Raw genomic sequence first — 12,397 nt, 5'->3', positions numbered from 1 at the left:
CACAACACTGGAGAACAGCACAAAACAAAGTGGAAAATTATTCATTAGAGGCTTTTTACCTGTTTCTACTGATTTTTCATTATTTATTGACATCTTCCAAGAGGCCACTTTGAATAATTAAAGTTATTTATTGTCAAACAGTAAAATGTTGGACCTCTAATACAGATTTATCTCAAGTGTTTGAACAATATTTGAGGTATAATTGCAAAAAAAAAGTGTTTACTTGAGGAATATTAGCTGATTACTTTGTTATCATAATTTTTTTACTCATTAAAGATCCAGTGTGTAATAATTGGCAAGGTTTATTGGCTAAATCTAAATATAACACCAATGAACGTTTGATTTTCGTAGCCTTATAATTCTTCTTTTATATCTACATATAGCAAGGGTCTGGCTTTAGAGAGTGAACAACACTTGAGCCGACTGCACTGTGAGTGTCTTCATTGAGATCTTGTGTAAAGTTATTTGAATGTAGTTTGCAGGAAATGAAGACGGGGCCTGACCAATGTAGGATTTTTGGGGGGTCTGTGCAGAAATTAAAGGTCCAGTGTGTAAAATGGGGGGAAAACCGTGACATCCAACGTTCAGTTTCTAGATTGCAACGCTCACTCCTCCCATTGGCAAATTGACGGTGGCCTCCGAGGACAAAAAAAACTGTGACAACTGAGAGTATTTCAAGATGAGGCGAAGATCTAAACCATTTTACGATATGTCTGCTGTTTCCTCCTCCTTATTCTTCGTTGGTTTATTTATGAATGCGAAACTCTTGAAACATGCTCTCTGATTGGTTGGATTTTCTGTTTGGGCTGCCGTATAAAAATGGTGGCACAAGATGGCGACACTCTCTAAAGCAAGACCCTTGCTATATAAAAGAATAATTATAAGGCTACGAAAACCAAACGTTCATTGGTATTATATCCAGATTTAGCCAATAAACCTTGCCAATTATTACACACTGGACCTTTAATGAGTAAAAAATTATGATAACCAAGTAATCAGCTGATATTCCTCAAATATTGTTCAAACACTTGAGACAAATCTGTATTGGAGGTCCAACATTTTATAGTTTGACAATAAATAACTTTAATTATTCAAAGTGGCCTCTTGTGAGATGTCAATAAATAATGAAAAATCAGTACAAACAGGTAAAGCGTCTAATGAATAATTGTCCACTTTGTTTTGTGCTGTTGTGTGGATCAAACCACAAACTGAATGAATAAAACACTCACATTATTTGTCTGCAGTGGATCAACCAATGACAGGAGGTCATTTCTAAATTAAACTAGAGCAGTTTAGTTTGTACTTGTAAGACAAGAGAAAAGTTGGGGCATCGTATCTTATCACTGAGACTGAGACGACCAATCAGAGGATTAGATGGGATGGAGTTGTTCAATCTATCGTGTATTGATGTTTAAGCTCTAAGGTGAGAAACTGGTTCTGCTTTTCCAGGAAGTCTTGGCCTGAGAGTATTTTCAGCTCAGTCTATATCTTCTGCCCAGAGATACAACCCTGTTGTGTTCTCTCTCTCTCTGTGAATTAAACCAGAGACGATTCATCACAGAGTTCCTGATTCCTCAGAGACGCGGCAGGAAGTTCAGTGTTTGAGGAGAAGCCACAGAGGTCGTCCGTCAAAAGTCTTATTTGTTGTGCGAGGAGTACGACCTTCTGTTGGAGCCGGCTGACTAACCGCGAGACCCGCCCACGCTCGCTAATCTATCGCCGTAAATATCAATCCATGCAAATCTTCCGGTGCAGATGTGGATGTTTTCTCTGCGTGTCTCTGAGCTGTCGGTTCACACGGCAGCTGTCTCACTCGTTTTCCTGGCCTGATCGTTTCAGTCTCATCCAGAGGTTCCGGCGTCTTTCATCTCTTCTTGCTGATGATCTGGGCAGCAGTGCCGCTTCCTGAATACCAATGAGAGCACAGTTTCATTTTTGACTGGAAAAGAGTGACGACAGCTCGACACTGGGGGCCTCTGTGGAGAAGGAAAAAAAAAAAAAAGCCCTCCATCAGAACGCCTCTAACTCCTTCTTCATAATTTTGTGTCTGGGGACGGACGCGGCTGCTCTGTTCCTCGGCGCTGAATTAGCTGGCAGCTTTTAATGGAAGTAAATTCATTAGGCAGAGTTTGTGTGATGCTTTGTCCTTCAGAGGATGTGACGGTTTCTTACTCCGACTGTAATTTTCAGAATTGGCTGAGCGGAGGAAAAAAGTGTGGAGAACTGGAGCGAGGCCAGGAATTAAGACCGTTGTTTAGATTTCATGTGGACCTTGTGACTCCGCCGCTGTGTAACAATGCTGTAATGTTGCCGTAAATATTTACCCAGCCTGCCGGCGTTTTGTGAGCCAGACTTACAGCCAGTCTCTCTCAAATATTCCCCATTTCTAATGCACATACTGACAATCCGGCGGAGGTCAATCCGGTCGTGTAGCGATTAGCACGGCTGCCTCACAGTAAGACGCTCCAAATCCGCCGGCTGGCTCCGGCCCTCGCCGCCCGGAGCTCCCGTGTTCTGTGTGGGCTTCCTGTGCACTGCTCTGGGGGCCCAGAAGCAGGTCGCTTTAATTGGATGAATCTAAATGACCGGCGGGTGCAAACGGCTGTGAACCGCAAGACAGGATGAGTTCATCAGCTCCTGCACAGGAAGCAGCTCGGGTGGATGGATATTGATATTGATACTGAAAGTAAAGTAAAACCAAAGGCTCTGTCGTGACTGCACAGTTGGCCCACCCATAAATTCCTGTTCATTTCCCCGCGGTGGGGACAGACGATGACACTCTGCCCTGGGAGGAGACAACACATCTGGTTAACATGGAGCGCCGCGCTCCCAGGAGACACTTTATTCAGGCAGGGAGCCATAAACAAGCTGGCAGCGCAACACAGAGGCAGCCTGCCTGGCAGGGAGAGGTGGTCCACACCTCATGTGCTGTGGGTGACACTTTGATGTTGCAATGCTAATGATTCCCACAACAACACTCGGTTACGAGACCAACAGAGAGAGCTGGAGGATGCAGCGTCGTGTATGTCACCGGACGGTTGCTTTATTACTGCACCTACAGATACAGCTAACAGCTAACAGCTACAGCTACAGCTAACACCTACAGCTAACAGCTACAATTAACAGCTACAGCTAACAGCCAACAGCTAAATCCAAAAATGGTTAAGAAACCACAGGCCCCATGATGAGTCAGTTTCCTGTATCTTTCATGGTTTCTCCATGACTCCGCCCCCTTTTGGAGACCAGCAGACCATGACTCCACCCCCTTTAGGTGACCAGCAGACCATGACTCCGCCCCCTTTAGGGGACCAGCAGCAGCAGCAGGTCTTGAGTCTATTGACTCCAATGGGAGAAGTGAACGTGAGCTCAGATTACGGTCGATTCTTTTGCCCCATAGTGACTGAAATAAACTATTGGACTAATTTTTCACAAGACACATCCCTTCTGAACATTTTGACATGGAAATGGACAAATTTCAGACGGACAAATCGGGAGAAAATGAACTTTGTTCAATGCTCTGTCACACAGATTTCCTATAGGTAACATCAGCTAATGCTCGCGAACGCCGGCGCTAACTTTTTAACCTCATGCTAAATATGAGCATTAGCTGTGTAGCCTAAATAGCTAATGTTATCATGAGAAATATAAATCGCTCACTTTCCTCTACTGACAACGTTTATAAATCCACACACACTTTTACATCATGAGGTGGGGGGGACAGGTGACCACGCCAACTCAGGAGACAGGAAGGGTAGCTACACCTTTTCATATAATTGGTGCAGCTTGTAATGAGCCATCTAGTCATAGCAGAGGATCTTTGCTACATCTAAGAGCTACGGCTACAGCTAACAGCTACAGCAGAAACCTGAATGCAGCATGAAGTTGTTTTTATCTCTGACAGTCTTTTGCAGTCAGGTTCAGTAATGTGACAAGAGAAAAGCCTATTTGCACTCTAGGGTAACAACAACTGTTGTGTCGTCCCTGAGTCTGAACACTTTTGGAATCACTGTAATGAACCAAAGATTGGTTTAATTGCTTTAATTAATCCCTTAATGGGAGTTTCTGATTAATAGTGAGCCCGTCTCCATAGACTCCCATGTTAAAATGTCCTTTCACGTCACAGCAGAAATAATCATGTTTACAGCCTGGTACAGAAACAGCTTTGGTCTCTACAGATCATTACACTTTATTAAGCACTAAAGTTATGGAGAATTGGGGGCGTGGCCACTTTGAGTGACAGCTGGTCCAGGGTCTGTTTGCAACAAACTGGCATACAACAAAGCCTCAGCTCTTCCTCTTTGCCCATATTTGGATAAGCCGAGAGTTAGGGGGAGGAGTCAGTCGCTGCCAAGTTGGCGACAGTGGAGCAGCGGACTCTGAGCTCTGTGACATCACAGCAGTTACGTCCGTTTTAATTGCTACAGTACGTAAACTGGATGAGACTGTTGTCGTTATTTTTAGCTAATACTAACCACTAACTAACACTCATATTCCTGTCTTTCCATCTGACTGAGGAAACTTGAACTTTAGCATGTGGTGTGTTGAATGAATTTCCTGGAGGACCATGTAATTATTGTTTCACAACTTTCAAAACAATGCACCTTATTGGCATTTTAATACCGCCAAACTTTCAGAATAATTTAAAGCAATGCACTAATTAGTTCCTATCACCCCGTTGAACTCGGCAGATATTTATCATATGTAACTCTGCACTTTGATGCAGCTCATTTATTCAAACTCTCACGATGCCTGATGTACACAGTATAATTAGAAGATAGAAATAGAATAAGTGCTCCAGTGTGTGGGCTGGTGACACTTCCCATGTGGGCTGGTTGAACCTCTGTGAAACTCATCTGCCGGTGAACTAACCTGAAACAAAAGCCGTCGCCGGCACAGGAAATGTGAGCGTCAGAAAACAATAAAGTTTTTATTTAAAAACTTTCATCCGAACGTGGGGAAACTAGTGGGCCGAGTGCAGAGACAGTGACACAAAGGCAAGGTTAAAGTCTGTGCCAAGGAACTTCTGTAAATGACAGCTAAAGGCGCTCGCTGCTCTTTATTCCACAGACATTCACAGATCTAATTAACAAAACCATCAGCCTGTCGTTTTTCCTCGTGATTAGCCGGTTCTTTTTCTTTTTTCTTTTTATTTTTTATCTCAAAGACTTGGGAGTTTGGCAGCGTCTGACTGCTGCTTGGCAAAGGTCGCAGACACAGAGAGCCACGGAGATCAGGCCTCGTCCATGAAGAGAGAACGATTAAAAACAACACACCAGCAGGAACGCCGAAGGTGACAATGGAAGTGTGAAGATTTGTCACCGCGTAGGAACAAAAACAGCATCGATTTCTTGATGCCCACTGCACCTTTCTGCTGGAGAGGCAGTGGAGGAGAATGGAAAAATGTCTGTAATTATCTGTGTAATTGAGAGTGTCACTGAGTGAAAAGACACTGAGACCCGAGGAGCGGACGTCCATTGATGGGGACAGAAAAGACACAAGCGCCATTGAAGAAAAAGTGCTGTCAGGACAAGCTGCCCAGGAAATATATACACATTTATTGATTGACTTGTTTTTATGAAAGTTCAATGGTCACGTCATACTCACCATTCTTGGTAAACTTGATTTTTCATGCACTAATCTCTGTCTTCAGTTTCTTGTAGTTTGATTCCTTACAATTCCTCGGCAAAGAAGGAGGAGATTCAACTCTCTGTCATAATCTTTGATAGATTTCTATCAAGTTATTGATATTCACTCCAATTGCCAGTGAACGACCAAGACACAACAAATCCCTTCATAGATGGACAGGCCACTGGTCAAACTGGGACGAATCCCAGTGGGTCACCACGTCCATAAAGGTTTTACTGACACGGTTGGTCAGTGTTTCTCCCAGTGTTTTCTGTGTGCCTGTCATTCAGGGTGTTCATGAGAGCTGGACTAGGGACGCTTTACTTAACGTAGGTGAAGTGTGAAAAACACTCCCAAAACATTTCCTCTCCAAGAGTGGAAACAAAATATTCACAGTTCACATAATCTGTTAGATATTTAAATACATTTTTAGGTGCAAGGGTGCAAATAAAAACTGATGGAGTGGTAAAAGGTGGCAAATTCACACTTAAAGGGATTGATCAAAATTTTGGCAAATTAACCCATTGCCATAATCCCTATAGTCATAGCAGTAGGTTCGTTACCTTTACTTGTCGGTGCAAGCTGTTTTTAGAACGGCGGAGCAGAGCCATGAGCTGCTCAGAGCTACACTACGGAGGCTAATGGGATTTCTTGGTTTCCATCATCAAACTCATCAAATACACAATCCAACAACTCCACAACGCTCTGGTGGACAAGTTGTGACCTGCACATTCACCACGCTATGAGATAATAACACAACGTTACCAGACAGAGTTGTTTTAGAGGGAAATTCAGAGACTGCTCGATGAAAAACTGCCCCCGATGGAAACGCGCATCAACGGTTTTACATGAATTTCCCACTAAAACAACTCTGTCTGGTAACGTTCTGTTATTATCTCATAGCGTGGTGAATGTGCAGGTCACAACTTGTCCACCAGAGCGTTGTGGAGTTGTTGGATTGTGTACTTGATGAGTTTGATGAGGGAAAGAAAGAAAGAAATCCCATGAGCCTCCGTAGTGTAGCTCTGTTCTAAAAATAGCTTGCACCGACAATTAAAGGTAACGAACCTACTGCTAAGACTATAGGGATTATGGCAATGGGCCAATTTGCCAAAAATGTTGAACTATCCCTTTAAGGTAGAACTGATACACATCACCTAAATAAGATGCAAGGAAACATTCCACCTTAAATGGCACTGCAATGCCCAGAAAATGAAACATCTGTAAACAAAGTGTTGAGTTTCACTGATACGACATCCCCAAAATCAGATGTAAAGAGCAGCTGTGATTAGAATTAAACATCACATCTGTTAAAATAGAATAAAAACAAGGTGTTTGAATACTCTTTGTCTGTTTCTATATAGATGTGAGTAAACAAACACCTGCCCCACAGTCTGACTTACACCGCTATGCGAACAGTCCTTAAATGTATAATGAGATGAAAAGTGTGCATGTGCATGTGTGTGTGTGTAGTTGACTGCACTCACCCTGCTCAGGCCCATGTAGTAGCTGCTCTTCTCCAGCTCCAGAGACTCCAGCAGCTCCTCCACTGCCTGGAAACCAGAAAAAACAAACCATGAGTCCACACACACACATACACACACACTCACACACAAACAAAAACAACCCCACTTTGTTCTGGGCCTCACCTCGCCCGTGATCACATGACCCAGTTGCCTGAAGGATGATAGCTTGGTGCCATAGCAACAAAAACTCTATTCCCCCTTAACACCAGCTAACACAAACACACAGCCACACACACACACACACACACACACACACACACACACTCACTCTCCCTCAATCTGCCTCAAGGAAGTTGAGAGCACAAAACAAAGTTAGACAGAAAAGCTTCTCAGGTCGCTTTTCTCTCATTCAATGTGTCAACTCAACCTTTAGAAGACAAACTGCAGCTGGGACTGAACTCAGAGGTCTTTTAAGGCTAATTCTCATGTAAATAGTTAATGCCATTTATAATATTTCCTAAAACTGGGCTTTAAAGGGATAAAATTAATTTCCTGTATTCCCTCTGTTTCCTCCCTCACCTGGATTTGGCTGCTCTCAGGTCGTTACCAAGCTTATCCTCAGGGTGGTGCCACTGTGACACATTGAAGTTTTAGGATTTGGTTGAATTGGCGACACCTTGTGGTCGTTGACGGTAGAAACAAATGATCTTAAATCAAGTTGTAACCTCCAAAGTTGAAAAATTAAGCGCAGAAACACAGAAACAGACAGCGAGTCAGTCCGTACAGACTCCCATGTTAACATGTCCAACTTCACAGCAGAAATTAACATGTTTTGGTTTTTATACATTTCCGTCCTTCACGACGACGGCATAGTGAGTCAATTTTAATATAACTAACGAATTTGAATATCATTAAGTCTTAAAGATACTCCGAGGAGTTTTGAGACTTTTGGTTATATCTCATATTAATGTGGATGAATCTACGTTACAACTTGTTAATGGGTCCATTTTCGATAAATATATCATTTTGACTTTATAGTTATTTTGATATTATTATTTAGTGGTTGACTGCCCGGCGGGTCATGGGAGTAACGCTGCCGGATCGCTAGTTGGCATCGTTTATGGTCGGAACTACGACGAAACCTCAGACTTTCGTTCTTGATGAATGAAAACATTCTTGGCAAATGTTTTCGCTTTTGTCCGTCTTGCGCCGGTCCAACACTTTGCTTTCCAAAACTCCTCGTAGTCCCTTTAAAGTTTTGCATAAAAAAGGGGGCGTGGCCACGAAAGTCCCAGCTCCATAGTCACTCCACCTCCTTACCGATGTTCGGATCAGCTGGGATTTAGGGGGCGGGGTCAGATGCTGCCAAGATGGCGACAGTGGAGCAGCTCAGTAAGGTGAGGTAAACTTTATTTGTCCTGTAAGGGAAATTTTTTCTACGGCACGTACGAGCTTCAAAACCAGTCCGTGGGTCAGCAGGGCTACATCCATGTTTATTTACAGTCTATGGTTTAAATAACACAAGTCCAATTCAAACCATATATGTATCAGGAGTGATCCTACTCCGAGGTTCTGCTCTGTGAGGAGATGTACCTCTTGTGCATGTGTATGAGATTTAAACTCCACACGGGGCAGCTGGGGGTGGGGGTTGGGTTGGGGCGCTCCAACTTTTAACAATGAAGCATCAAAAACAAGGTTTGATTAGATGAAACTGGTTGATGGTCTTTGAAGCAGGAGCGCTGCACCTACAGCGTTCCTCCTCAGAGGTGATGCAACACCGGTCTAGCTGGTGTAAATAAACTCTGTGATCACTCAAACCTTTTCATCTTTCTATAACAACCTGCACCTTGTGACTGTCCTATCAAACCAGGGAGGCTGCAGCTCTAATCACTAATAATTAGAGTTAATTTCAACCCGGGGCCCGACCAATATAGATTTTTTGGGGGGCCGATGCCGATACTAAGGAATAAAAATTCTGATAACATTTTTATGTGTTTTACAAAAAAAAAAGAAGCTTCTTTTGATCCATTAAATATAGTTCAGACACTTGTTACAGAGAAGATATAAATTGAAGGCAGAACATTTTACTATTTTACAGTCAAAAATTGTTTTGTTTTCTTTCCTCCATCTCCGACAAGGACGTTATTTCAAGTCATATTCCCTTCACTGTATTAGTGGAAATAAAAGTGTTATCATCTGCGTCCAAAAGTTGACAATCATTGGACGATTGTTCTCTAATGGCTGTAATCCAATTCCATAATTACAACAACCATGATTACAACTTCTATCCATCACTGTACTGGCAAACTAACTGACTGGGAGTTTGTTCAAAACTTCCTTTGATGATCTGACTGTTCGTGTTTCATGCTCCACGCTTCTTTGTAGTGATGTCACCATGTTCCCAGATCCCAGCAGTGATCTCAGTGGGTAAAATATTAAACAGGACGATGAACAAAGCCATAAAAAAAAACTAACTAGAAGAACTAAAGCAGAGTTATCCACTGAGATTTCTCATTTGGCTCCAAATGCTCCGCTACATTTAGAATCTAATGAAACCACTCCGTGTGACCTTTAAGCTAATTTCAACGCGACCTATCAATTGGTGACATTTTGACTTGAGGACTCCGGAGGAAAACTCAGGGGTCGCCCTAAAGGATTCATCCTCTCATTCCCAGCGTTACAAGGCTTCCTGCTCATCAGAATTAATATTTAAGTATACAAGTGAATTTCTTGTGGCACTGTTGGTGCCACTGGAGGAAATCTTCACAGGGCCACAAACTTCATTAAAGGGACAATGAGGAGTTTCTCCATCGGCAGAACGAAAAATTCCGACAATAAAAAAGTCTCATATTAATGTGGATGAATATACGCTACCCACACTTGTTAATGGGCCCATTTTCGATAAATATATAATTTTGTCTCTATCGTTATGTTGTTATTATTAACCCGACCAGCGTTTCTTTACTTTCGGTTTCGCGGACGCTCATGAGAATAACGCCGCCAAATCGCCGTTTATGGTCGGAACTACGACGGTATGTGATCATCTTCCAACCTCTGACTTTAATTCTTGATGAATGAAAACATGAGTCTGTCTTGCGCCGGTCAAAGAATTTCACGGTGCGCGGAGGCTCATAAATTTTCCAAAACTCCTCGTTGTCCCTTTAACTTATTCACTGCCAGAGTTTTTTCCCCCAGACACAGAATATGTTGTGCTATGACTAAAATGACACAGAATATCTCAAATGACAGGGGGGACTCTCTGCTATCACCAGGAAAAAAAGTTAGCTCGTAGCATGTTCCACTTTTTAGTTATCCTCATTTGAATACGGCGTGTTTTCTCAGAATTCAGCATTCTGGGAGGATAATTCTGAGAAAAACGGGTTTAAAGTGAAGGAGACATTTTCAAGAAGAACTCTCTTTTGAACTTTTATTTTTTTTTCAATGGCATGACTGATGATTCCCTCTGATGTATGTCTCTCTCAAATGACCAGATTGGTTAATCTTTTTTTTATTGGTGGGATGGCGGGTCTCTGACTGAGGGGCTCACGGCAGCATCCACTGCTCGTTGAAGACAGCAGTGATACGTGCTTTCACATCGGAGTCTCCAAACCAGAAACATTTGTAACAACACCAGGAAAAAGTCGCTAGATTTGTCGCTAGTCAGCAGAAAGGTCAAAATGTTGACTTTTACCTGACAAGTAGGATCCAACAAAAAGCGCCATGTAAAAGCATTGGTGGAAGGATGGGAGCTTTAGTTTGAAGAGCACCATGCAGACTCAGCAGACATTTTATCAGCTGTTTATTTTCGCAAATATCTGATGGCAGCAACTCGCCACATGTTGGTCTGTAGACGTGGTGAAGATGATCCGCTGAAGTTCACACTGAGTATCTAAATGTTGCAGGGGGAATGTTGATTTAAGTGACGTTGAAAGCAGCAGACAGGCTGGTCGGTGTGTTTCCGAAACTGCTGATCAACTGGGATTTTTCACACATACACACAACTGTCTCTAGGGTTTAACAGAGAACAGTGTGAAAAACGGAAAATATCCAGGGAGAGGCAGTTTCGTGGCTACAATCCACATGGGCTCATAAATTGTGGACTGAGGAAAATTGGACAAACATTGTGTGTGGACTGATTGGTTCTGAGTTGTGCAGTGAGATTTGGACAGTTGAGTGTAGGATTTGGTGTAAACAACATGAACTTCCAGCAGGATAATGAGCCACGACACCAGACCTCACTCAGCTTTGACCTCTGGGACGTGACGGGACAGGAGATGTGCTCCTTGCACCTTGTTGAATCTACAGCTGAGTCTCCACTGCGGGAGTTCCTGGTAAAGAGGAACTTTTACAGAAACCATCCTCTCTTGTCTCCACTGCAGACCAGGACCCGCTGGACTCAACGTGCAACAGTTTCGATCATTGCGTGATCATTGTGCGGCAGTATTTTCTTTTTAATGCTCCAGTTGTTGTTTTTCCATCAGTACAAACACTTTCTAATAATGCTGCGTTGTATAAACGTCCTTTTCAATCGTTGCGTAATCGCACAATTGTGTTGTTCTCTGTCCACTTCTTTTCCATCCGTGTAGACACTTTTTTTGATAATTCTGGGTTTTAAAAATGCCGCTTATTTCGGGACTTCCTTTTAAGTTCCTAGAGATTGTCTTTCAGGGGCAGTTCTTGCAGCACTTTGAGTATGAGTAGGTCTGTGCTTGTCGTTTATTTATTCATTTACTTGCATATTTGCACATGTACATGACATCGCTGTTGGGGAAACCATGAGTTGAATTGATTTACTGAAAACTGAGAGTTGAGTGTCAGAGTTGTATGTCCAATGAATGATTGTTGTACTGTATGTGTGTAATTGAACTAGGAGCTGTAATCTGAATAGCCCATACTGTATGGGATAAATAAGGTTTATCAAAGTTTTTTGGGGGCCGATCTGAGCACCTACCCCAGGACAGGGACCTGTAAAAGTTCCTAGAGAACGTCCTTTGGGGACCGTTCCTACAGTGGCCCCACTACTGGTAAAACTGCCCCAAATTTCCTGCAGTGGAAACGCGCCTAATGTCACCAATGCGTAGGACCCCCTCGAAAACGAGTTGCGACAACTCAAGGGGTTTATCCTGCTGATAATAAACAACTTAAATAACCTATGATGGCAGTCCAACCCGGTACAGACAAGGTGTCTCAGTCCGTCTCTAACCGGACATGGGAAACATCTCAACCAGTCTCGAGGTCTCGAGGAGGAGCTGCGACGTCTCCGTCTGATTCAAAGCTGTTGCTGGTCGGGGCCGACTCCCGGGGAC

The 12,397-nt window shown here is 43.0% G+C and overlaps 1 protein-coding gene across 5 annotated transcripts in view; it reads right to left on the bottom strand.

The window, feature by feature from the left end:
• The window catches only part of myo18ab (myosin XVIIIA b), a 157,522-nt gene that overhangs the window by 56,828 nt on the left and 88,297 nt on the right, over positions 1 to 12,397 (bottom strand). For all 5 annotated transcript variants that reach the window (XM_085794828.1, XM_085794829.1, XM_085794830.1 and 2 more), the window contains one exon: positions 7,113 to 7,178. In XM_085794828.1, the coding sequence (XP_085650954.1) occupies positions 7,113 to 7,178 (66 nt within the window). The remainder of the gene's footprint in view (positions 1 to 7,112; positions 7,179 to 12,397) is intronic.

The sequence above is a fragment of the Trachurus japonicus genome, chromosome 13, assembly GCF_045865225.1.
Source record: "Trachurus japonicus isolate A0001 chromosome 13, Traja_1.0".
Classification (NCBI taxonomy): Eukaryota; Metazoa; Chordata; class Actinopteri; order Carangiformes; family Carangidae; genus Trachurus; species Trachurus japonicus.
Note: the sequence above shows the minus strand (reverse complement) of the source record. Positions and strands in the feature narration are given on the sequence as shown.